Source organism: Aulostomus chinensis, chromosome 16 (genome assembly GCF_037954235.1).
Source record: "Aulostomus chinensis isolate RoL2024-O1b breed Wild chromosome 16, RoL_Achi_v1.0, whole genome shotgun sequence".
Taxonomy (NCBI): domain Eukaryota; kingdom Metazoa; phylum Chordata; class Actinopteri; order Syngnathiformes; family Aulostomidae; genus Aulostomus; species Aulostomus chinensis.
The window spans coordinates 105,001-132,069 of NC_141335.1; the positions used below are offsets into that span (position 1 = coordinate 105,001).

The 27,069-nt window shown below is 47.5% G+C and overlaps 3 protein-coding genes across 4 annotated transcripts in view; 2 read left to right on the plus strand and 1 right to left on the minus strand.

Annotated features, from left to right (window-relative positions):
- The window catches only part of LOC147247027 (uncharacterized), a 9,092-nt gene extending 7,860 nt beyond the window's left edge, over positions 1-1,232 (minus strand). For both annotated transcript variants that reach the window (XM_086180622.1, XM_086180621.1), the window contains exon 1: positions 1,007-1,232. In XM_086180622.1, the coding sequence (XP_086036748.1) occupies positions 1,007-1,060 (54 nt within the window). In that variant the 5' untranslated portion in view covers positions 1,061-1,232. The remainder of the gene's footprint in view (positions 1-1,006) is intronic.
- On the plus strand, positions 1,214-12,367 carry prkn (parkin RBR E3 ubiquitin protein ligase). The gene is made up of 11 exons (XM_086180620.1): positions 1,214-1,430; positions 1,673-1,836; positions 2,972-3,227; positions 3,306-3,421; positions 4,073-4,156; positions 7,324-7,439; positions 7,582-7,718; positions 8,519-8,580; positions 9,146-9,376; positions 9,752-9,869; positions 12,190-12,367. Exons 1-11 carry the CDS (start codon positions 1,424-1,426, stop codon positions 12,291-12,293), a joined length of 1,395 nt encoding a protein of 464 aa, XP_086036746.1. The 5' UTR covers positions 1,214-1,423; the 3' UTR covers positions 12,294-12,367.
- Positions 12,368-13,723: 1,356 nt separating this feature from the next.
- ubr2 (ubiquitin protein ligase E3 component n-recognin 2) overlaps positions 13,724-27,069 on the plus strand; it is a 34,971-nt gene continuing 21,625 nt past the window's right edge. The window contains exons 1-14 of the mRNA XM_086181258.1: positions 13,724-13,822; positions 15,116-15,399; positions 15,487-15,565; positions 16,011-16,124; positions 16,232-16,362; positions 17,152-17,290; positions 17,642-17,704; positions 17,786-17,906; positions 17,981-18,088; positions 18,173-18,261; positions 18,670-18,768; positions 22,460-22,623; positions 26,196-26,295; positions 26,436-26,564. Of these exons, the coding sequence (XP_086037384.1) occupies positions 13,739-13,822; positions 15,116-15,399; positions 15,487-15,565; positions 16,011-16,124; positions 16,232-16,362; positions 17,152-17,290; positions 17,642-17,704; positions 17,786-17,906; positions 17,981-18,088; positions 18,173-18,261; positions 18,670-18,768; positions 22,460-22,623; positions 26,196-26,295; positions 26,436-26,564 (1,704 nt within the window). The 5' untranslated portion in view covers positions 13,724-13,738. The remainder of the gene's footprint in view (positions 13,823-15,115; positions 15,400-15,486; positions 15,566-16,010; positions 16,125-16,231; positions 16,363-17,151; positions 17,291-17,641; positions 17,705-17,785; positions 17,907-17,980; positions 18,089-18,172; positions 18,262-18,669; positions 18,769-22,459; positions 22,624-26,195; positions 26,296-26,435; positions 26,565-27,069) is intronic.

Sequence of the window (27,069 nt, forward strand, 5' to 3'; positions counted from 1 at the left end):
TAACTTGAATCTGCCACTGCAGAAAAAAAATGTTTCATCTAAATCAATGTTGCTGCTGATCATGTCATGATCCCTGCCTTGTTTCCTGTGTTGTCATGTCCAGTCTCCCTTGCTGCGTCCGAACTGCCAAGTAGGTCTGATGGTAGGTCTCAGAGCAGGTCGTAGGCTGTCCGAAACCACAACTGGAGCGAGTAGTTTTTTAGGGGACGAAGAAGACGTCCGCGGTGCATTGTGGGCCATAGGTTGCTCCGTAGGATGCACCTGAACCGACCTACAATGTGGGCGTGTTTAGGCTGGAATTTAGGTTGAGAAGTAGGTCGCTACTCGCACCAGTTGTGGTTTGGGACAGCCTCCGACCTGCTCTGAGACCTACCATCAGACCTACTTGGCTTTTCGGACGCAGCCATCGACAGACAACCATTGGCTCTCCCAGCCACGCCTACGGTCAATCTAGAGTCTGGATTAACCTGGTCCCTCTTGATGTCTTTGGACTGTGGAGGAAGCTGGAGTACCAGAGAGAACCCAGCAGGAACAGGGAGAACATGGAGACTCACCCAGAAAGACCCTGTGCTGCAGCCGGGGCTCCACCCACAACCTTCTCGCTGGGGGGCCACGGTGAGGACCACTGCTCCACCGGGCCGCCCCCGTGTGAAAAAAACACAATTCAGTGCAAATACAATGACATCATGATTATTGGTGTATATTAATGATTTATTATTAAAGTGAAATTTCCGGTCACAAGGGTACAAACAATTATCAGTAACATACAAAAAAACCCACATACATTTATATACATGCATGATGACGTCATTGATCCGGCTCAATCAAAGGACATAAAGTGGAAGGCATCAGTATCGGTGATCGACTTTGTATTGATCTCTCTCCTTTTCTCTCTCTCTCTCTCTCTCTCTCTCTCTCTCTCTCTCTCTCACACACACACACACACACACACACACACACACACACACACACACACACACACAGTTAACAGCTGATTAGTACTCACTGTCCCGCCACTGAGGGTCCACTGCAGGACGCTGCTGTCCGGACTGTCCGACATGGGGACACGAACCGGACACGAACAGGGCTGAATATTCGAGAGCAGCTAGTAATCATCCGCCTGCTGCCGCTCAGAAAAACACACAAAGAAAATGGGAACCAAGTTTATTAAAATTCATAAATACGTCTACTGCTTCCGTTGCTTCTATATGACGTCATATCCGCATTCGACTTCACGTTTTACCGGCTTTCTGTTTTTTTGCTTGTTGTTTTCGTGCTTTTATATTGTGAGTTTTTGTTGTATTGAAGTCGTGAAAGAAAAACGCGACCTGCACTGACGTCTACGTGTGGTACTACGGTACCCAGCGTGCACCGCGCCCAGCAGAACTTAAACGCGCAAGATGGAAGGGTGAAGGACGAACAGATGATCGGTGGGTTTCTTTTGCTTGATTTGTATGTGCGTAGGTGTGTGTGTTTGCGCGCGTGCATACGTGTTTGTGTGTGTGTACGCGTGTGTGTGTTCGCCAACATTTTACAGTTGGCACTGACGTCCCCGAATTTCTGACTGGTACAAGATTCATAATTGATCAACTTTGGATGATATCTTTCATCATTCGCTTCTCTCCTGATCTCGAAATTTCTTGTGTTTGTGTGTCTGTGTGCGTGCAAGCAGTGTTTGTACGCTTCAACCTGGGGCCAGGTGTGGCATTGGAGCTGCCTGAGGACACCAGCGTGGGTCAACTGAAGGAGCTGGTGGGGCGCCAGCAAGGGGTCCGACCTCAGCAGCTGCGGGTGCTGTTTGCTGGGAGGGAGCTGCAGAGCACCTCCACGCTGCAGGTGACATCACCTGGGAGGGGCGTTGACAGTGTGTGACAACACACAACATTTGACTACCATGTCTTTGACGCAAACCAAGTATTCCAGGCAGGACCTGGACTGTCGTCTCAGACCCTCAGCATGTCTGCTGTGGTCAGCGTTCATACCAGGTGATACACCAGATCTCAGTGTGTCCAGAGATCTGATCTCTAAAACCACATTCAGTGGGGGTCTGGACCTCATGTGAACACGGTCCCGGACCACACGGAATGAGCTTCTTCGTCTGATGTCATTGGAGCCAAAAATAGCTCCACTAAGCACATGAATAGCAGTGTATTATGAAGTCTGAACATATGTCATAATTGTGATTATTATCATTATTATTACCATCCATCGTCGTCTTCCGCTTATTCCTTACTAGTAAGGGTCGCGGGGGGGGTGGAGCCTATCCCAGCATCTACGGGCAAGAGGCGGGGTTCCCCCTGGACAGGTCACCAGTCCATCGCAGGGCCAACATACAGAGACAAACAACCATTCACACCTACGGTCAATTTAGAGAATCAATCAGCCTCGTCCCCAATTGATGTCTTTGGACTGTGGAGGAAGCTGGAGTACCAGAGAGAACCCACGCAGACACGGGTAGAACATGGAGACTCACCCAGAAAGAATCCGCGCCCGAGCCGGGACTCGAACCTGGAACCTTCTTGCTGTGAGGCCACAGTGCTGACCACTGCACCACCGTGCAGCCCATTATTATTACCAATGCATCGAAAATATTTGGTGGTTTGGCAGGAACAAACATCGTTCTAATATCTCTCTCGTCTGCTTTTACTCGTCAATGATAAACCAGAGAAGGAGACAGGAGACCCTAGCAGCGAAGACCCAAAAAACCCTCAGATCCTCAGACCTCCAGCCATGACACCATGTCCCCTACATTTAACTCCCCTCTTTGGATCTCCCGTGAGCCTACAAGCATGGTGTCATTGCTGGGAGCTCCAGTCTTTGCTTGTCAAACTCCAGCAGTGTTTTGGGACTAAAACATGTCACCTGACCTTACATCAGTATCAACATGACTTGATGATGACTGAATGTTCATTTTCGGGGGAAACTATCCCTCTAAGACTTCATGTGACCTCTCGGTGTCCCCTCTTCTCAGAGCTGTAACCTTCCAGAGCAGAGCACTGTCCATGTTGTGCTCCCACCGTCAGGCTCCACCTCCTCCCAGCTCCTTCTCCTGCAGGAGCGCCTTGCTGGAGGCAGAAAGGAGGAGCTGGAGGGTCTGACCATGCTGGATATCAGTTCCTCGTGCCTGCCCACAACATCTGCTGGCCTGGCAGTCATCCTGGAAGACAGCAATGGAGGTGGAGCAAATCAGGCCGTGTCCCAGCCGGCAGAGGAGGTGCCAGCTGCAGGTGTGTGACATCAGAGGAATTCTGTTAGTCAACAGTCTGACTGCTTCTGTGTACCTGAGTACATACTTGTGTGTGCAGGACAACAGCGGCGCTCTACATTCTTCGTGTTTTGTAAGAGCTGTCAATCAATCCAACCAGGAAAACTGAGAGTCCGCTGCAGAAGCTGCAGACAGACAACGCTGATGGTCAGCAGGGTGAGAGGATGATGGTGAAGGTGATGATGGACTTTAAGGGTGCGCTGAGCACTGACCACTGTGTCTATGGAAGGTTCCTGTTACCATGGAACATTGTTCACGGATTTGAATATTCTTGACAGCACAGTCGTAAAGTAGAGGGATGAGGAACAATCAGAAACTGACCCTATTGATTTAATCACCAGTTTAGAATATTTATCATCAAATTTTATACACAGAGGCAATGAACAGTCAGCTCAGAACAACCATGGGGTGTCGTCCACCTAGAAGATATAAAGACAACCACACTTCTGTCACGGTCTCACACTGGACGCCAGCTGTCGATCACCCTTCATCACTGGCCTGGTGTGGACACAGTTAACCTGCGCACACACCCACACCCGTCCAAGCTTCACTCCCTGGAAGAGCGGTGTGTGGATCCAGATCCTACCTGACTTGTCTGAAGCACTTGATGACAAGCTTGAGCATTCTGATATTTTTTCACAATTTCTTTTGCTCTTGTTCTGCTGTCACGACCAACAACTTACTTACCTGTCCCGCCACCACACTTACATTTTCCACCCACAAATACGTGTCCCACCTGTACACTTATATTTTTGGACTGAAGCGGTACACTCTTCATGGTGATGTTGAAAATTGTCTCTCCCACAGGGTCCGTCCTGTTGGGATGACGTTCGTCTTCCTGGTCGTATCCATGGCATTTGTCAATCAGAAGGTTGTATAGGCAACCAAGCGGTAAGGGGGCACGGCGTTTGTGTGTGTGTTTGTGTGTGTGTGTGTGAGAGAGAGAAAATGATTGATAGTAACTAAAGTCACTGGTATCATTCCAACACCAAGTGAAAACATGATTGCCATTCACAATCAGTGACTGCAATGTAATGGTCGTTACATTTTTTCAGCATCTGAATGTGTCTGATGAAAGGTTTATCTTTGATGGTCATGAGTACTGTGACATCATCAAAGAATTGATAAGCATAGATGTACATGTAGCTGAAGTAACGGTATCATCATCATTAGAAACAAAATAAATGAAGATACAAACATATATGAATCAAACAGTGAGTGACCTCAACATACAGGCATCAAACAAGAATTCAAATGTATTATGTCTGCAAATAAGAAGTATTTGATCCAGAAATCCAGGGGAAAAATCTTGATGATCTTAGACAAACCCCTGTGTGTATGTCAATCGTGCTGTTGGAAAGATAAGAATGACACCTGCGATCAGTTGATGTAAGCCGCTAACTTCGGGCCCTCCTCTTAGCCGGTGGGTCTGGGTCGCGGGGCAGCAGCCTCAGCAAGGAAGCCCAGGCTGTCCTCTCCCAGCCACTTCCACCAGCTCTTCAGGGGGAATCCTGAGGCGTTCCCAGGCCAGCTGAGAGACATAATCCCTCCAGCGTGTCCTGGGTCAGCCTTGGGGCCTCCTCCTGGTCAGACATGCCTGGAACACCTCCTGAGGGAGGCGTCCTCTCCAGATGCCTGAACCACCTCCACTGACTCCTCTACCTGGAGGAGTAGCAGCTCTACTCTGAGTCCCTCCTGAAGGACTGAGCTTCTCACCCTGTCTCTAAGGGCGAGCCCAGCCTCCCTGAGGAGGGAACTCATTTCAGCCGCTTGTATTCAGGATCTTGTTCTTTCAGTCATAACCCAGAGCTCATGACCACAGGAGAGGGTTGGAACGTAGACTGACAGGTAAACTGAGAGCCTCGCCTTTTGGCTGAGCTCCCTCTTCACCGCAATGGACCGGTTTAGCACCCGCATCACTGCGGACGCCGCCCCAATCCGCCTGTCAATCTCCCGCTCCATCCTACCCTCACTTGTGAACAAGACCCCGAGATACTAAACTCCTCCACCTGAGGTAGGACCCCCCCCCCCACTCCTCTCCCTGATCTGAGGTTAGACTATTGCCCTGACCCTCCTCTCCACTACCCTGGCGTAGACCTTTCCAGGGAGACTGAGGAGTTCTGATCCCCCGATATTTGGACCACATCCTCTGGTCCCCTTTCTTAAAGATGGGGATCACCACCCTGGTCTGCCACTCCAAAGGCACCGGCCTCAATGTCCATGCAATGTTGCAGAGACGTGTCAACAAAGACAGCCCCACAACATCCAGAGCCTTGAGATACCCAGGTATTATCCACCCCTGGAGCTCTGCCACCACAGAGTTGCTTCACTGCCTCGGTGCTCAGTGACTTCTGCCCTGGGGATTGGATGACCCCCCCCCCCCCCCCCCCCCAAAAGTACTCCCCCAACTGTTTCCTCCATGGAACACTTGTCGGTGGGATTGAGGAGTTCCTCAATGTATTCCTTCCACCGTCCAAATATCTCCCACCTTGGTCTGCTGCCCAAACCACAATGCAGCGGACCCTTCCAGTTCCTCCTGCGGGTGGTGGGTCCACAGGGGGACGAGTCTATGTGGTCATTTTGGGCTGGGCCCTTATTAAATCATTTACCCTAAAGTTTCAGGCTATTTCCTGCTCTGTATCTACTGCTCACTATTGTTAGCATCCGCAGCCTCATGGTTGGGGGGGCATGTTTATCATGTTCATGAGAAGAGAGCATATGAATACTCCTCATCTTGTATTTGTAGCATTGTATGTCAAAATGGATCTGGAAGCTTAGAATTGATGGGTTATGAGGTATTTCATGATGTTTTCAGAAATGACAGAGCCTATAGACTTCAGTTTTCCAGTGGATTAATTTCTATTTTTCAGTTTCTTCTTCATAATTTTATAGTATGTTTGACTGCAGTTTTATTACTAACAACTTTATCTTTTAAGATACTTTATCAGCTGGTTGGTTTCTAGACAACGGTTCAGAATCAGAATACTTTGTTAATCCCCGGGGGGAAATTCTGTTGTTACAGTTTTAAACTTGTTCTTGAAAGTACTGTAAAAATAAGAAATTACAAATTACAATAATTAGTAAAGTGCAGACTTTAAGAAATAAGATAAGTTTAACAATATTCCACAGTTTAGTAATGACATGTTATTTTTGTGTTTCTGATTTGGGTTATGATTTTATCGATTTGTCCATTATTGCACAGTTGAATGTAGTTATATACACTGAAGAATGTGTTTATCACTCAGAGGGAGGAGTTAAAGAGTTTGATGGCCACAGGTAAGAATGACTTCCTGTGGCGCTCTGTGGTGCATTTAGGTGGGATCAGTCTAACACTGAATGTGCTCCTGTGTTGAACCAGGACTTAATGGAGGGGTGGTGGATGCTGTCCAAGATTTTGTGGAGTCTAGACAACATCCTCCTCTCTGTCACCAGCGTCAGAGTCCAGCTTTACTCCTCCAATGTCACCGGCCTTCCGGATGAGTTTGTTTAGTCTGTTGGCATCTGCTACCTTCAGTCTGCTGCCCCAGCACACAACAGCAAACAGGATGGCACCCCAGACTCATAGAACGTCCTCAGCAGGGTCCTGCAGATGTTAAAGGACCTCAGCCTCCTGAGGAAGTAGTGACGGCTGAGGCCCTTCTTGTAGACCGCTTCAGAGTTCTTAGAAAAGTCCAGTTTGTTGTCCAAGTACACCCCCAGGTACTTGTAGTCCTCAACAATGTCCACACTGACCCCTGGATGGAAACAGGGATCACTGGTGTCTTTGTCCTTCTAGGTTGTTCTTCTGGTTGTTAGACAAGTTCCCAAATATAACGTCAACCAGTGTACTTTTTAGATACCCTTATTTAAATGCCTGTTACATAAACCAGTGTGTTTTCTGATATATCTCACTATACAACAATGAAAAAGTTAGAATCCACTCTACTTGGGACATGGCCAAGGGGCTTGGCGATGGCAAAACATAGCAGCAGAAACCTGGAAATAGATTATTCCCAAACCAGGTCTACTGGTTTTCTCTACCATGAACACCTCCGTTATAAAACCTGTTTTACACGTAGGAGTTCTATATGAAGTGTGCGTCCCATCCGACCTCAGATGATGACCTTTCGGTGGCCCTTGACCTCATTGTGACCAACATCAGAGACGTCCCTTGCATCGCCTGCACTGACATCCTGTAAGCTAATCTTGGCTGGGGTCATGGCAACTGTCCGGTGTTTGAAATCTCAGCACTGTAAAGACGCTAATCTGAAACTGACTGGCCCTCACAAAGAGGGCCGAATATGCTGACACCACCTGTCTGTCTATCTGTCTCTCAGGGAAGTTGTCCTGGTCTTCCAGTGCACTGAGCGTCATGTGATCTGTCTGGAGTGTTTCCGATGTTATTGTCAGACTCGCCTGAACGAGCGCCAGTTTGTTCATGATCCTGTGATTGGCTACTCACTGCCATGTGCAGGTGAGACACACACCAGCAGCAGCAGATATGAAAATGTGTGTCTTGAGTCATGTTGGAGATGGTTGTGACCGCCACTTAGAGAGTATTGGAACAAACATTCACAAATAACACAACTTTGAATGCCTCTTTTTTGTGGCATTTTTATGGACCGAGTACTGACACTTGTGGGACCCCCACATGTAATATCTGTTCAAAGGTCCCATACAGTATTGTTGCCTTTTTTTGAGTAATATGTCATAATTGAGGGTTTTGAATGTTATAAAATCAAGACATACTCTGACTTATGCTTTTTATTATCAGTTCAAGTGGTTAAAGGAGGGTTAGGCACTGCTTGATTTTTCTTTTTTGTTTTTCTGAATTCTTTTATTTTCTTTTTTAATTTAACAAAAACGACCACACTGGCACACGGACGACTTCAGTCAATTTCAGTCCCCCTCCCTGTTCCTTAGTCCATCCTGTTACTGTAGCGCCACCTATGTACAAACCATTGTCAAACACAGGCCACTGCCTGTCAGTGAATTCTAAGTCATCCATGTGCTGGTGTGGTCGTTATGGACTTGATGCTCCACCACATCTGGCAGAAATATGGCATTATAGCATTTCTGTTCAATGTATATTCCATATGGTCTTGATTTTTTTTTTGTTAATCTCTAATAGTTTGATATAATATTGGATGATGATAGGGGGAGACTGAAGTGGAGGATGATCATGTGAATAATGAGGTTAAGGATGATGGAGATGATGTGTATGATGAGGATTTCATTTCTGTGTTGATGAATGATGTTTCTTTCTTCATTCAGCTGGTTGCGACAACTCGCTCATTCAAGAGTTGCATCATTTCAGGGTTTTAGGAGATGAACAGGTGAGTGTTACTTCAGCTGAATACTTCTATGGCGAACACCACTGACTTTATAACAGGAGATCAGCATCCGATTCTCAGTCAGCCAAACGCCTCCATAGAGTCAGGAGGTCCTGAGAGGTCCACTCATTGGCCGGAACCAGGTCTGAACCATCAGCAGGTAGCCCTGCCAGTCACCGTATCCCTTGCTGGAATAATTGGCTGCCAAAGGAGGAGATGGAGGTCTCTGATACCAGGACCAGGGAGCTTCTCAACATGCTGATGCACCCATCACTGCAGAGTGATGGGTGCATACACATATGTATATAATGTATGAGTATATATGTATGTGTATATATATATGTGTGTATATATGTATGTATGTATGTTTGTGTATATATGTATATATACACATACATATATGTGTATATGTATGTATGCATATATACACATACATATATGTATGTGTATATATGGGTATGTACATATATATGGGTATGTATATTGTGTGTTTGTCCACATGTGTACAGTACATTTATTTTTCTAACCACTTTCATTTGCATGGTGTTTGATGTCTCTGGTCTGTCAGTATGGACGGTACCAGCAGTATGGGGCGGAGCAGTGCCTCCTGATGATCGGAGGAATCATGTGTCCATCACCTGGCTGTGGGGCAGGGCTAGTTCCAGCTGACAACAGCAGGAAAGTGGAGTGTGACAGACATCTGGGCTGTGGCTTTGTTTTCTGCAGAAACTGTCACAACCAGTACCATGAAGGGACATGTCACATGGCACCAACACCACCCATCAGTGAAGCGTCACAGGTGAGGCAGCCAGTCAAGGAGCTTTTGGGTGTTTGCTGCTGTCACAGTGACAGAACACACATCATCGCAGTACCATCACCATGGTAACATTGTCAGCGTAATAGAACATCTCTGATTGTTTCTTGAACAATATTAAAATTTTTGGACTGGAAATATCTTCCTGCGAATATTAACACTACCGACTCAATGGGAAGGAGAGATTCAGCATTTAACCTCTGAGGGGGTTTTAGACGGACAAGTTTCAGACATGCTGTCAGAGGGTCACCTGGCTCATGCCACGCAGGAGGGTTAGATCAGTGTGAGTTTGAAAAGTCAGAGATCAAATCGTACCAACAGCTGATTGAGAGTGATGTCTCTTTGCTTGTCCTCTCTCAGGGCTTTGTAGTGGAGGAGGAGGCATCAGTCAGAGGGAGGTGGGAGCAGTTATCTCTGCTCTTCATCCAGCAGTCAACTAAACGCTGCCCCCGGTGTTCAGTTCCAGTGGAGCGAAATGGTGAATGACTGACAGCAGATTAACCTTCAGATTAAATACTAACTGAATAAATATGTAATTATTTCTGAGATTTAAACAAATTCAAAAGACTCAAATTGTGAGTTTGGATCCAAGAGTCAGGGGGTCTGAATGTGTACACACACACTTGCTGTAGGAAGAACCTGGAAGAGGAAATCTTCACACACACACAGGGGGGCAAAACTGTATTTGGCAGCCACCAATTCTTCAAGTTGTCCCACTTAAAAGGATGAGGTCTGTAAGGTTCATCGTTGGTCCACTTCAACTGTGAGAGACAGAATGTTAAATAAAAATCCAGGAAATCACATTGTAGGATTTTCAAAGAGTTTGTATGATGGTGCAGAGACTAAGTATTTGATCAGCATCAGAGGTTCACCTCAGTACTTGGTCATGTGACCCTGGTTGGCAGTGACAGTCAGACGTGTCCTGTAGGTCCTCACCAGGTCTGCTCGCCGTAGCTGCTAGTTTGGCCGTTCCTCCATGCAGATCCTCTCTGGAGCTGGGATGTTTTGGGGCTGTCGCTGGGCAACACCCACTTTCAAGTTCCCCCTGATTCTCTATTGGATTGAGGTCCTGAGACTGGCCGGGCTCCTCCAGAACCTTGAAATGCTTCTTGTGTAGCCGCTCCTTGGTTGCCAGGCAGTGTGTTTGGGATCATTGTCATGCTGGAAGATCCAGCCATGTTTCATCCTCAGTGCTCTCACTGGTGGAAGGAGGGGTTCCCCCACACTCTCAGGATCCATGGCTCCATCCATCCGTTCCTTACCACGAATCAGTCGTCCTGTCCCCTTTGCAGAAAAGCAGCCCCCCATGCTCCGCAGTGGGTATGGGGTTCTTGGGATGAGACTCAGCATTCTTCCCCGTCCAAACACGGCGAGTGGCGTTTATACCCAAGAGCTCCATTTTGGTCTCATCTGACCACATGACCTTCTCCAGGTCCTCCTCCGGATCTTCCAGATGGTCTCTGGCAAACATCAGATGGGCCTGGACGTGTGCTGGCCTAAGCAGGGGGACCTTTCCAGCACTGCAGGGTTTTAATCCATGCCGAGGTGGTGTGTTACTACTAGTAACCTTTGTAACTGTGGTCCCAGCTCTCTCAAGGTCATTGACCAGTTCCCCCGTGTAGTTCTGGGCTGTTTCCTCTCCGTTCTCAAGGTCATTTGTACCCCCTGAGGTGAGATCCTGCGTGGAGCCCCAGGTGGAGGGAGGTTGTCAGGGATCTTGTATTTATTCCATTTTCTAATAATCGCTGCAACAGTTGATCTCCTCTCACCAAGCTGCTTGCCTCTTGTAGACTGGCTCATTCCAGTCTTGTCCCTGGTGTCCTGAGAAAGCTCTTTGGTCTCGGCCCTGGTGGAGAGGTTGCAGCCTGACTGTTTGAGGTTGTGGACAGGTGTCTTTTATACAGGTAACAAGTTCAAACAGGTGCCATTAATACAGGGAATGAGAGGAGGACAGAGGAGCTTCTTAGTGAAGAAGTCACAGGTCTGTGAGGGCCAGAATTCTGGCTTGTTTGTTGGAGCTAAATACTTAGTTTCTGTACCATCATACAAATAAACTCTTTAAAAATCAAACAATGTGATTTCCTGGATTTTTTTTTTACATTCTGTCTCTCACAGTTGAAGTGGACCAGTGATGAACTTTACAGACCTCATCTTTTTAATGAGGTTAGGGTTATCTAAGTGGGACATCTTGAAGAATCGGTGGCTGCCAAATACTTTATTGCCCCACTGTATGTACACACACACATACACACATACATACATACATACATACATGTGTATATATACATATATATATGTGTGTGTATATGTATATATATACTTATGTATACATATATACACATACACACATATATACATATACATACACATATATACACATGTATGTATGTGTGTGTGTATATATATACTTATATATACATATATACACATACATACATACATACATACATGTGTATATATACATATATGTGTGTGTGTATATGTATATATATACTTATATATACATATATACACATACATATATATACACATATATACACATGTATGTATGTATGTATGTATGTGTGTGTGTGTATATATACTTATATATACATATACACATATACATATATACACATATATACATACACGTGTGTTTATATATATATGTGTGTGTGTGTATATGTGTATATATATACTTATATATACATATATACACACACACACATATATACATATATATACGTGTGTGTGTGTGTGTGTGTGCGTATATGTGAAATGCTGGAAGTGGTTCTTACTGAGCGTCTCCTCCCCTGCAGGTGGCTGCATGCACATGCATTGTCCTCTGTGCAGAACCGAATGGTGCTGGCTGTGTGGTGTCGACTGGAACCGTGAATGTATGTCCAACCACTGGTTTGGCTGAACATGCCAGCACCCCGTCATTACTCTGTCTTTCTTCGTATCTTCAAAGTAAATCTGTTTATGTCAAAAATGAAACTTGTGCTTTCATTTGTTTGTACAAGTGTCTTATTGATGATGTCAGCTGATCAGTGAAAAAAAACATTATGGCAACAACACCAACAGGGGATTCTGCAGAATCTACAAGGACAGAGGAAGAAGAACAAAGTGAGCAGGGAAAGGAAAAGAGCTTTGTTGTTATTAACCACCATTGAAGGAAGAAATTTACATCAAAGCTGATCTGAACACCATCCAGAGTTACCCTGAGAAGACAAACTGACTCAGAACAGTTGGTCTGAGTTAGTTCAATCAATTTTGGGATGGGTCCAATATTAATGCTTGATCACATGTACATGCTTGGACACTGTGTGTTTTCATGTGTGTAGTGATTCTCATTTCTCAAGGTGCCTCATTTGCACTCATTCCTTCCTTTATTATCTCTGATTTCAACAAACATTCTCGATGGGAAACTGTTTCAGTCCTTTTCCAACAGCAGTAATAACAGAACACCTTAGGTGAGTGTGTGAGTGTGTGTGTGTCTGTGTGTGTTCTTGTACTTGCTACATAGTGAGGACTAGAATACGCGTTTAACCAACAGATTGAGGACATTTTTGGAAAGTGAGGACGTTTTAGCCGGTCCTCACATCTTCAAAGGGTCGTTTGAAGGTCAAGACTTGGTTTTAGGGTTGAGGTTAGAATCAGGTTCAGGTTAGGGTTAGGGTCAAGGTTAGGGTCAGGCAGACAGTTGAGATGGTTAGGGTTAGGGTAGGGGGCTAGGGAATGTGTTACCTTAATGAAAGTCTTCACAAAGATATAAGTACATGGATTTGTGTGTGTGTGTGTGTGTGTGTGTGTGTGTGTGTGTGTGTGTGTGTGTGTGTGTGTGTGTGTGTGAGACTTTCAGGGGGAACTTGACATTTTCAGTTCCTTAATAATTTTTAATTTTCTGGTGCCATTTCTTTTGCTTTAGATGATAAACTAAAAATTAAACTGACAGTAATATTTGGGATAAAATGCATCCATGTGTGGCATGGATAATTCTCAATGATGAAGGAGACTGATTCAAATGTATAAAAATATGGTGTTAAATAAACACAATATTTTGTCCCAAAATATTCATTGTTTTATAATTATTCATATAATTGCTGCATATTTTAACAGTATATTTATATTTCTGTGTTGTTAATGTTTTTATTGTTGTTGATGCTATGATTATTTTGATGGTGACGGGAGCCTTCTGACAATAATACTTAAAATAAATCCAATCAAAACTATGTAGTGGAAAGACTTTGCTCTTCTTGCAACTACTGTGCCTGTCACACTTGACTTGCAGGCCAGTTCGCCGTAGCCCCGCCCATCAGCCGGTGAATATTTCCTCTTCCGGGTTCTTCCTAGAGCAAAAGAGTTAACATGGCGGCGGCCGAGTCCGACCGAGATCCCCGGTCCAATCTATGTTCGGAGTTCCTGAACTTCTCCGCGAAAGACACGGCGTCGGTAAGCGGCCCCGCGGGCGTCCAGGCTTGCAGACTCTACGCTGTCCGGTCATTACGTCACCCAGAGTCGCTGAACAACACGTTCGTGAGATGATTGCGACTCCGGCTTGGCAACACCGAGCTAATACCTGTGCTAATGCTAATGCTAGCTGCGCTGTTGGGAGTGATATGTGTGTGAGTGGGGACAACGACTCTCCACTTAATTACCAACGGAAGTGTTTTTAACATGTAAAAGTTGTAAAGCAGAACAGACTACGTCTGTACAAAGTTTGTACACGTCACTGGTGCTTCCGGAAACAATCCTCATTCACGTCATGCACCTCAACAACATACAGATATATCTACCTCAAACACACAAGACTGAAACTGCTCAAAAATGCCGGTAGTACTCAGAATGATGCCATGACAATATTAATACATCCTGTTACTATGAATAAAGTAATGATCATAGGATAATAAGCATAATAACAGACGCAAATTTGATGTGTTAATTAATGTCGACATGAGAACATGTTTATGATTAGCAGTACTTGAATGATGCTCATATTTGGTCTGTATGGATGTGATACTTGTATAGTTCCTGAGACAAAAACAAACCTGTCCTACAAAGCAGGGTGCACATATCCAGGATATTTTCCGTTTCTGTGGAATAACAACTCAGCAATGTTAAGTCAGTGTTTCCTGTTGGCATGCACATCCACATGATGGAGTCCAAGCCAGCCCTAGATAACCAATCAGCAACATAGAGAGGAGGAGCGCTGCATAATCCTTCACTGATAAGAGGAATTTAAATCCATCACCCAGAGCTGCTGCAGCAAGGAGAGCTGAAGTATTATTGACCCACTTCTAATCTCCCTCCTCACCATGCTCACCTTCGTCACCTTTGACAAGAAATGAGCGGGAGATGTTGATAATGGGATACATGATAACTGTAGCATGAGTCTTGGGGTAGTTCTTCCAGCTGCAGTTTGTTGTAACTGGTAAATGTTTCAGTGGTGGGAATCAAACTGGGATCAGCTCTGTTTCCTACATTCCTGACTGAAAAATATGAATAAGTAGTATTTTTCATTGAAGCACTCCTTTGAGCCAGCCTGCAAGGATCTGCCCATCGATGTCATAACATCGGGGGGACCACATTGTCCATGAGACATGATTGGTCAGAGGGCACCCTCAAAAGTGACAAAAATTAATGCCGTATCAGAGGTGATGCTTCTGATGTTGTTTAGAATTGTTTGTGTTGTTTTTGGGGAATGTTTTTTCAAATTTTTTTTATCCTCTTCTTGGTTCCTCTCAGCGGTGGGCAGCAGCAGCTGATCTTCAGCAGGAGGTCTACAGTCACCTGGCCCACTATGTTCCTAGAATCCTTTGCTTGGGTCCCAGTGGCTGCAGCAGTAGGGAGGAGCAGAAGGAGGAGCAGAGGGAGGAGCTTGCATGTCAGCTCCTCCTCCTGGCTCCTCTAGAATGGCTTCTGCTCGGGGAGGAGCCTGCTGTTGGCCTGGCTCACCTGCAGGAGACTAACCAGCCGTCACTGCTCTGTGGTCACGTGTTCAGGGTGGGAGAGCCTACCTACTCTTGCAGGTAACCCACATACACAGACACACAGGCTGACACACGCTCACATGCACGCTCACTGTTCAGATGTTAACCAGAACTCTTTGCGTGTAGGGAATGTGCGGCTGATCCCACCTGTGTTCTGTGCATGCAGTGCTTCCTGGGCAGCATTCATAAGGACCATCGCTACAGGGTGAGACACACACACACACACACACACACACACACAAGTGTGTTTGGAACATTTTGGCTTCTTTACTGGGATGGTGGACAAAGAGGCACAGAACAAAGCTATCTGATGCCAGACACTCATCATGGTGTAGCTGCTGCACATGGAACTTGTACATTATGGCAGTACCTTTATTTGTACGTGTACACTTTTTTAAGATGGAGCAGACCATGTGTGACATCATAATTAAATTTAACCAGGGAACCAACCAGCTTGTCACTCAGTAATTACCCGTAACAAAGAATAACTAACACTTGACATGTTTTTGTTTCAGTAAAACACGTGTTGAATTCATACTTCATCTTCTGCCTTTATTATGACCCATTAATACAAGGAAGTCACAGTCAAATCAGCGGGTTTACCGTGTGTGTGTGTGTCTTTGTGTGTGGATGTGCGCATGTGTGGGTAGATGACCACATCAGGGGGTGGAGGCTTCTGTGACTGTGGAGACACTGAGGCCTGGAAGAAGGGTCCTTACTGCCAGAAACACACACCCACTCCAAACAATGGAGACTTCAAGGGGGTGAGATATTGTGTGTGTGTGTGTGTGTGTGTGTGTGTGTGTGTGTGTGTGTGTGTGTGTGTGTGTGTGTATGTGTGTGTGTGACATTGCCATGTTTGTCCCTTCAGGACCCTGTAGCCCAGCTGTCAGCTGACATGGTCACCCGTGGTTACAACATCTTCTCCATCATCCTGAAATACGCAGTGGACCTGCTAACCTGGAGTCAGGAGGAACAGCTACCTACTGGACTGGACTACCTGTATGCCTGTATACACACACACACACACACACACACACACACACACACACACACACACACACACACACACACATATCCACTACCTTTAGCATTAGAACCATTTTGGTTTGTTGTGTTTTGCCATATAGTTTGCTATGCTGAACCATGTGTGATGAAGAAGAATTTTATCAACAGTCGGTAGAGTGAAGACCAAGTTGTGATGGAGACAAGCGTTAGGATTTCTGATATAAAACCAATGTACTTTAGCCACCTCAGGAGATGCCATAACACCATTGTTGTTTTGAACAGACAGCTTTGCTTTTGTCACACTAAACCCTATCCTATGTCCTCAGAGAAGCTGATTAGCTCAACCACTGTTGGTGGGGACACAAAATAACTTGAAGCCTGGAAAGATGGGTTCTTGTGTATGTGACATAACCTCACCATAGCAGTACTAAAACATAAGTTTTGATTACCCCAGTGTTCGAGGACAGAACATCCAGGAGTTTATGTCACACCTCCCCATTCTCAGCTCATCGGTTAATATTTATGACCAGTGATGGTACCATGGACATTCTGTGACATTATGTTATACCAGTCAGACATGGCCACCGCTCCAGCAGCTAATTCTTACAATGTTTTCATGCCTCCATGCCAGTGGAGCCCGAGGCTTAACCTGTCCTGATGTCATTATCATTCAGAGATGACAGGAACACATTTTGGTGGTCAAAGGTCATTGTCACTGAGTGTGTGTGTGTGTGTGTGTGTGTGTGTGTGTGTGTGTGTGTGTGTGCGCGTGCGTGTGTACAGGGACAGAGGAGACACCTACTACTGCATGTTGTTCAACGATGAAGTCCACACGTATGAACAAGTGATCTACACGCTGCAGAAGGCTGTCAACTGCAGCCAGAAAGAAGCTGTCAGCTTTGCTACCACCGTAGACAGAGATGTCAGTACTCACTGCAACACACACACACACATGGTTGAGCATCACATTTAATGTTAGTGTGTGTGTGTACCTGGTTCTTGTTAACCTTGGAGACCTTGTCTTGTGTAAACACTAACCTTATCAGGACCTCTAGTCTTCATGGGGACCAAAGACTGGTCCTGATGCACCACTACGTAATTTCTGTGTTCCTGGTTAAAGTTGGAGTGAAGGTGTGAATGGAGGATTAGGGTTTGGGTTAGGCTGTCCACATGAATGGAAGTCAGTGGAATGTTCTAATAACGACAGCTGCACAAACCTGTGTGTTTGTCTGTGTGTGTGTCTGTGCGCGCGTTTGTGTGCACACGCGCGCAGGGGAGGAAGTCGGTTCGATACGGAGATTTCCAGTTCTGTGAAAAAGCCAAGTTTGTCATAGTGGTAAGTGTTTCACTGTGTAAGTGGTCTGAGGTCATGTGTGATGTCAGTCAGTCATTTGTGACCCCCCCACCCCCTCCACAGAGGAACACCAGCCGCCAGTCGAAGCCCCTTCGAGTTCAGGTCATGCACTCGGCAGTTGTTGCTCATCAGTGTTTTGCTCTGAAGGCTCTAAGCTGGTTGGGACAGATCATTCAGTATTCAGGTACGTGGGACTTCATTACCCATAATGCCTCGGTGTGGGTGTATCTTGGTCGTAAAAATGTGTATGTGTTTCAGATGGTCTGCGGAGGGTCTTCTGTCAAGTAGGACTCCAGGAAGGTCCAGAAGGAGAAAACTCCTCGCTGGTCAACCGTCTGATGCTCAATGACTCAAAGATGTGGAAAGGTAATCCTGTCCTCCTCCCTTGCTCAGAGTGACAAGGGCTACAGGTGAGTTACATGGTCATTAATACTGTTTCTCACTTTGAAGGAGCAAGGAACATTTACCACCAGCTGCTGATGAACAGCCTCCTGATGGACCTCAAGTATAAGAAGGTCTTTGCTATCCAGTTTGCCAAGGTATTGTTGATGTTACGACTGATACAGCTTCAAATAGAACATTAATAAGCAGCAGCAGAATGTGACTATGTCATGTAAATGACATGAACGACACGTTTTTCATGTCATGATGAACAATTCTTAAAACATTGGTTTGGAAGCCTGGAAGTTTGCAGGCCTTCTTGTAATAAACCCTTGTTCTCAACGCTGATGCCCAAGTCGTTACTCATAGTTTGATCCGACCGACCACCTGGTTACCACCCCAGTGCCCAAGTCGTTACTCATAGTTTGATCCGACCGACCACCTGGTTACCACCCCAGTGCACCAGAGTTTGTGGCCTGTCAGTGATCAGCTAACATCTCTGTGAGTTATATTCTGAGGTGGCTGTGACCTGACCTCTGACCCAGGCTCAAATGTCACCCTTGTAGAACTACAGACGCCTTCAGACTGACTTCATGGAGGATGATCATGAGAGGTTGGTGTCAGTGACCTCGCTGTCAGTCCAGCTGTTCACCGTGCCGACAATGGTGAGTAAATACACCCCAATATGATTACTAAAATATGATAGAATTATGTTAAATTTGGATGAATAATTGTGTTTTTAATAATAGTCATACCTGGAGCTTAGGTCAGTTGAGTGGTATGTCTGATCGCAGTTGCAGGTTGGTGGGCCCTGCCAGTGATGGCAATGGCTTGAGTCTCTGTTAGCAAGGAGCTGCTGACCACACCTGATTTGGCCACCCACTAAAAGGTTACCAGGTGATTTCTCCTCAGCACTCCTAGAAAGTTGCACGGTAGCATCAGGTCATTTTGGTGTCAGGTCAATGTGGCATTTCTCCACAATGAGGTTGTCAGCACAGTATCAGTCATAGGAAACACCAGATGGTGCTTGTTCTTCCAGATCAATCCCATGCTGTTTGTGCTGGTACCTTGAGCTCAAGAGGTGGCCTGACTGGCCAAGGTGAGGAAACAAGGTCACATTTGGCTGTGCCCCTTGTTGCTGGGGTGCCACATCAGATGACTTTATGGAGAAATATCTTAACCATGTGTTGTTAAGTGTAAACTGCTGTCAGGATGGAGCTGTGCTAATGCTAGCATCATTAACTGATACTGCAGTTAGCTCCTTGGAGTATAGAAGCATCTGTATTGTACTGATAGGGTCTTTGGATCAACAGAACCAGTTTGGCTAACATTCCTACCAAGCCAGAACAGTGGATTACGCCAGGTTATGGCCGATGTGGTCTTTCCGATAGAAGTAATGGAAACTTACTGTTAATAGCTTTTTTCCCCCAAAGTTCTTTACATTTCAGTTAGAGCATACAAATAAAAGCTATGTTTGTGCTCCGACTCAGGAGGACAGTTGTGGTGGTGGATATCTATGCCTCTGGAGCTGGAATCCTGCTCCTACGTTCTAGAGGCTGTACTGCTTTGCTTGGCTGAATGAACCGAGCTGCTGCTGGAACCTCCTCTGACCAGCGTGTTACTACTAACACTGGTGGACAGTCTCTGGTGTTTTAAAGGCTCAGAGGTGTGCAGGGATTCTCCGATGATTGATGTGCAAAACTGAAATTTAACGGTCTCCTCCATCCTCAAAGCCAGACATCACGACCACTTTTAACATTTCAATCAATTTAAATGCATAATAATCTGTCAATTCATTCACTTTTTTTTTAAAAGATGGTTAATTGATTAAGTACTATGTACTGCACTTCAATGAGATGAAGCACATTGTTCATTTGTGCATTTGTGACATAACACAAGTGCTTTTGTATTTTGCCATTGGTGCTGTGATCATATTTATGTATATTTTGATCTGGTGGTTAGTGGAGCCACTGGAACTGGATGGGCTGCTGCCTTAATAATAAATCCTGGCACGCACCATCAAGATTGATAGCTGTAGCTGTAAGGTTGCTAGGCAACAGAGTAGGCTACATGGTCTTATTTAATCTCTGTGACCAACCCAGCCTTTGTGGATGCAGTCCCCAAAGTGGGACTCAGCAATAAAAGGTCATTGGAAGCTACCAGTAACTCAGCACTCATGATTATTTTTCTTCAAATATCTGTGAATCGTCACTTCGCTCCTCTGAGAGACAGTGTGATGGGGGTCATCGATAGGCTACACAAGGGAGGTGTGGGCAGTTATGAAGACCATCAGTGGCTGCAGCTCAAAGAGAGGTGCCCCCATTGAGGGGGACGTGGGAAGGGCTAACCATTTTTTTTAACAGGTCCAATTAGCCCAACCTGTTCACACCTCCTGACACGGCAGCCCCCACCCACCCACTCCCATTCACACCTCCCAACAAAACAACCCCCATCCATACACACCCACAAACCGCTACCATTACAGAAGGCTGCTTGAGTTGGAGCCCGCATGAACAGGGCCCAATGACTGCCGGCACTGCATGTAAGGAGGACGCCACTCCCCCTCCACCACCAACGATCACAGCAGCTCAGGTTTATGGAGAGCTGAGGAGACTGTGTCCCAACAAAGCTGCAGGGCCAGATGGAGTATCACCACGGCTACTGAGGGCCTGCGCAAGCTAGTTGGGACACCCTCTACAGCGAATCTTCAACCTGAGCCTGGGACAGGGCAGGGTTCCCCAGCTGTGGAAGACATCCTGCATCACCCCAGTCCCTAAGAAGCCACATCCTGGGGAGCTGAACGACTTCAGGCCAGTCTCCCTGACGTCGCATGTGATGAAGACCATGGAACGTCTGCTGCTCCATCACCTGAGGCCACAGACCCACCACGCTCTTGACCCTCTGCAGTTTGCCTACTGTTAGAAGGTGGGAATAGAGGATGCCATCATCCTCTTGCTCCACCGTTCTCTCTCCCGCTAGGACAGAGAGAGTGGTGCTGTGAGGATTACATTTGTGGACTTCTCCAGCGCCTTTAATACCATCCAGCCTCAGCTCCTCGGGGACAAACTAACAGAGATGGGAGTGGCATCACACCTGGTGGCATGGATTGCAGACTACCTGACCGGCAGACCTCAGTATGCGCGACTGAGGGATTGCAGATCTGACACTGTGACCTGCAGTACAGGGGCACCGCAGGGAACTGTACTCTCTCCAGTCCTGTTCACCCTGTACAGGTCCGACTTTCAGTGCAACTCTGAGCTCTGCCATGTACAGAAGTTCGCGGACGACACAGCAATTGTGGGCTTTATCAGGAGTGGACAGGAGGAGGAGTACAGGAAACTCATCCAGGACTTCGTCACATGGTGCGACTCCAACCACCTGCTCCTCAACACCACCAAAACCAGGAAGATGATGGTGGACTTTACAAGAACCATGCCACACCCTGAGCCTGTTACTATCTAAGGAGACTGTGTCAAGGTCGTTCACACCTACAGATACCTGGGAGTACAGCTGGATGACAAACTGGACTGGTCTGCTAACACAAGAAGGCACAGAGCGTCTGTACTTCCTCAGAAGGCTGGCGTCCTTCAACATTTGCGGGAAACTGCTACAGATTTTCTATCAGTCTGTGGTAGCAAGCGCCCTCCTGTACGCAGTAGTGTGCTGGGGGGGGGGCAGGCTCAAGAAGAAGGACGCTGCACGCTTGGAAAACTGGTGAGGAAGGCTGGCTCAGTGGTTGGCACCGAGCTGGACAGCCTGACATCGATGGCAGAGCGACGGACGCTGAACAGGCTCCTGTCCATCATAGACAACCAACATCATCCACTGCACAGCGCCAACTCCAGGCAGAGGAGTAGCTTCAGTGAAAGCCTGCTGTCACTATCCTGCTTCCCCCCCCACGCCATACGGCTCTTTAACGCTTATCAGTGGGAGCCCTGGACTCACTACAAACTAACAACATGCACCTAAGAACCACACGCACTTTTGTCATGCACATCTCTATGAAGGTCTTTTAAGTGTGTACTGCCCTCTGCACTACTGTATGCTACACACTGTCACTATGCACAACTTCAGTGTATAGGAAATGTTAGTTTTTATCTGGACTTTTAAGTTTGATTTGTATGATTTCTATTTTGCCCTATATTGTATTCTGTATCTTCATATAGTTTTGCATGCCTCGTTACTGCTCTTTTATCTTCCCTTGTCGGGCTGCTGGAAATGCAAATTTCTCCTGGAGATCAGTAAAATATCTATCCATCTATCTATCTCTCTATCTAGGCTAATACTACTTTTACAGACTGACACAACTACATAAGTGCGTGCGTGCGTGTGTGTGTGTGTGTGTGTGTTTTGCAGGCCCGAATGTTGATGGTGGAGGAGAGCCTGATGACTACCATCATCAAGACATTTGTGGATCACCTCCGTCACAGAGACCTGCAGGGACGGTTCCAGTTTGACCGCTACACTGCCCAGCAGGCCTTCAAGTTTGGACGAGTCCAGAGCCTCATCGGAGACCTCAAGTAACTGTCTGATACACAATGGTTTAACACCAGCTCTAGTTTGAGTCCCTCCCGAATGACTGAGCTTCTCACCCTGTCTCTAAGGGAGAGCCCAGCCTCCCTGAGGAGGAAACTCATTTCGGCCGCTTGTATTCAGGATCTTGTTCTTTCGGTCATAACCCAGAGCTCATGACCACAGGTGAGGGTTGGAACGTAGATTGACCGGTAAATCAAGAGTCTCGCCTTCTGGCTAAGCTCCCTCTTCACCACAATGGACTGGTTTAGCACCCCCATCACTGCAGACGCTGCCCCAACCCGCCTGTCAATCTCCCGCTCCATCCTACCCTCACTCGTGAACAAGACCCCGAGATACTTGAACTCCTCTACCTGAGGTAGGACCCCCCCCCCGACCTGGAGTGGGCAAACCACCCTTTTCCGGCTGAGGACCATGGCCTCAGACTTGGAGGTGCTGACACTCATCCCAGCCGCTTCACATTCGGCTGCAAATTATCCCAGGAAGAGCTGGAGGTCGTGGCCTGATGGCGCTAAGAGGACCACGTCATCCGCAAACAGCAGAGACGACACCCTCCCGCCACCGAACTTGACCCCCGCCACCGAACTTGACCCCCTCCACCCCCTGTAGCGCCTAGAAATTCTGTCCATAAAGGTTATGAACAGAACCGGTGACAAAGGGCAGCCTTGGCGGAGTCCAATGCTCACTGGGAACAAGTCCGACTTACCGCCGGCAACGGGGACCAGACTCTCGCTTCTCCGGTAGAACAACCGAATGGCCCTTTGTAAAGGGCCATCCACCCCATACTCCCAGAGTGTCCCCCACAGGGTGCTCCTGGGAACATGGTCGTAAGCCTTCTCCAGATCCACAAAACACATGTGGACTGGTTGGGCAAACTCCCATGCCCCCTCCAGCACCCTAGCGAGGGTGAAGAGCTGATCCATGGATCCGCACTGCTCCTCCGCAATCTGAGGTTCGACTATCGCCCTGACCCTCCTCTCCAGTACCCTGGCTTAGACCTTACCAAGGAGGCTGAGGAGTGTGATCCCCCGATAGTTGGAACACACCTTCTGGTCCCCTTTCTTAAAGATGGGGACCACCACCCAGGTCTGCCACTCCAAAGGCACCGCCCCTGAAGTCCACGCAATGTTGCAGAGACGTGTCAACCAGGACAGCCCCACAACATCCAGAGCCTTGAGATACCCAGGGTGGATCTCATCCACCCCCGGAGCTCTGCCACCAGTTGCTTAACTGCATCAGTGACTTCTGCCCCAGAGATTGGACGACCCCCCCCCCCCCCCCCCCCCAGCACTCCTCAAACTCTGTACCCTCCATGGAGTACGTGTTGGTGGGATTGAGGGGGTCCTCAAAGCACTCCTTCCACTGCCCAATTATCTCCCCAGTTGACGTCAGCAGCCTCCCGTCCCCACTGTTAACAGTGTGGGCAAATTGCGGCCTTCCTGACGACGGACGGTTTGCCAGGTTTCGGAGCCGACCGATAGTCATTCTCCGTGGCCTCACCAAACTCCTCCCACGCCCGAGTTTTTGCCTTGGCGACCACCATGGCTGCACACTGCCTGGCCTGCCGGTACCGGTCGGCTGCCTCTGAAGACCCACAGGCCAGCCATGCCCTGTAAGCCTCCTTCTTCAGCCTGACCTCACCTCCCCTCACCTCTGGTGTCCACCAGCGGGTTTGAGGATTACCGCCGCTACCAGCCCCAGCAGCCTAGCGGCCACAGCTCACAGCAGCCACCTTGACAATGGCAGAGCGGAGCATGGCCCATTCGGACTCAATGTCCCCCACCGCCCTAGGGATGTGGTCAAAGCTCTGCCAGAGGTGGGAGTGGAAGATCGTTCTGACTGGTTCTTCCACCAGGCGTTCCCCACAAACCCTCACTACTCGTTTGGGCCTGCCGGGTCTGCACGACATCTTCCCCTGCCACCTGATCCAACTCACCACCAGATGGTGATCAGTTAACAGCTCAGCTCCTCTCTTCACCTGAGTGTCCAGAACATGTGGTCGCAGGTCAAATGATACGACTATAAAATTGATCATAGACCTGCGACCTAGGATGTCCTGGTGCCACGTGCACCGGTGGACATCCTTATGTCTGAAAATGGTGTTAGTTATGGACAAACTGCGGCTTGCACAGAAGTCCAATAACTGAACACCACTCAGGTTCAGGTCGGGCCTGCCGTTCCTCCCAATCATGCCCTTCCAGGTCACGCTGTCATTGCCCACGTGAGCGTTGAAGTCTCCCAGTAGGACAATGGAGTCCCCAGTCGGGACATCATCCAGCACCCTTCCCAAGGACTCAAAAAAGGGTGGGTCCTCTGAACTGGTGTTCGGCACATAAGCACAGACCACTGTCAGGACCCATTCCCCGACCCGGAGGCACAGGGAAGCAACCCTTTCGTCCACCGGGGTAAACCCCAACTTACAGGCAGAGAGTCTAGGGGCAACCAAAAAGCCCACCCCCACCCTCCGCCTCTCACCTGGAGCAACTCCAGCAAAAGAGAGAGTCCAACCCCTCTCAAGGACTCGGGTTCCGGACCCAGAGCTATGTGTCGAGGTGAGGCCGACTATATCTAGCCGGTAACGCTCAACTTCTTCCACCAGCTCCAGCTCCTTCCCCGCCAGAGAGGTAACGTTCCATGTCCCAAAAGCCAGCTTCCATGCCTGGGGTTCAGACAGCCGAGGCCCCTGCCTTCGACTGCCACCCAGGCCACATTGCACCGGACCCCTCCGGTTCCTCTTATGGGTGGTGGGTCCAATGGAGGACGTACTCGTGTCTCCTTTTCGGGCTAGGCCCAGCCGGGGCCCATGAACCAATGCCCGGCCACCTGACGCTCACCTTCAAGCCCCTACGCCAGGCCTGGCTCCAGGGTGGGGCCCCAGTGCTCCTCCAGGCTGGGTACACACAACACTCGGTGGCTTCTCCATTAGGGGTCTGTTGAACCGTTCTCTGTCTGGCCCTTCGCCTAGATCCAGTCTGCCTTGGGTGACCCTACCAGGGGCAAAATGGCCCCGACAGCATAGCTCCTAGGGCCACTAGGGCACTCAAACTCCTCCACCAAGATAAGGTGACGGTTCCAGGAGGAGAGTTACATTTCATTTTTAGTCAAGTCAGTTGTATTTGTGTGACACCAAACCCCAACCAAAGTTCTCTCCTGACTCTGTCCAAGTAGAGCAGGTCCAGCACCTCCCTCCTTCAATGAACCTCCACCCAACAATTCTCCATCAGCAAGCACAACCTGCAACAGCAGCCACCAGAACCTTCCTTTACCAGCAGGAAGGTGGAGCAGATCCAGGATCAGTGGGGACGGAGAGAGAGCAGGAGAGCAGGACAGAGACAAAGACAGAGAATGGAGGAAGACAGAGAAACAGAAGGAAAGAGAGGGACAGAGATAAAGAGGGAGAGAAAGGAGGAGAGGCTGATGGACAGAGACAAAGACAGAGAATGGAGGAAGACAGAGAGACAGAAGGAAAGAGAGAGACAGAGATAAAGAGAGAGAGAAAGGAGGAGAGACTGATGGACACCAGTTACATGCTAATTTCATACCAGGCTTGTGTGTCCAGGTATGTCCTGATGAGTCGTCCCTCAGAGTGGACTGATGAGCTGAGTGAGAAGTTTCTGGAAGGTCTGGATGCTTTTCTGGAACTGCTTAAGTGTATGCAGGTAATAATGGCAGTTGTACAACAACAACCCATTTTGCTGGAGCAGGCTTTGGTTCTATGCAGACAACTGTACAGGTAGAAACTGTCAGTGTGTGTTTAACTGTTCTGTTTTTTCTGTGTCTGTTTCTGTGTGTCTGTCAGGGCATGGACCCAGTGGTGAGACAAGTAGGGCAGCACATTGAGATGGAGCCTGAGTGGGAGGCAGCGTTCACGCTGCAGATGAAACTGACACACATCATATCCATGATCCAGGAGTGGTGCTCCACAAATGTAAGGCACAACACACTGGATGTCTTGGGAATTTATATGATTTTATTGATATGAATGCCGTTGTCAGTTCTCCTCATCGATTTCATCCTGTGGATTTTGCATTGAAAATATTGGGCCTTTACAGTTTTTCAGTGTTTTACAACAAAAAAAATGTTCTCAAGTCTGAACACAGAACAGGGTCATTCTGCAGTGGTTTACTCATGTATTTAATCATTTCAACTGTATTAAGTGATGCAGTTTGTTTAGTTTCAAGTACACAGCAGTTTAAACCAACTTGTTTCTAATAATAAACAGTGTAGGAAGTAGGGCTGAGCAGTTTTATTGATCCTGTGATATATATTGATATTTTTCACCCGTGAGTATCGATATATTGAGCCCCATTCCAATGCCCCGTGTCCCGCACTTTGCAGGAAGAGCAGTTCGGTCTACCAGCCGCTGGTGTCGCTGTAGAGCATTTGTAGTTACCCAGACGCCGCCGCCTTTCTCATCAGATTAGAGCTGAGAC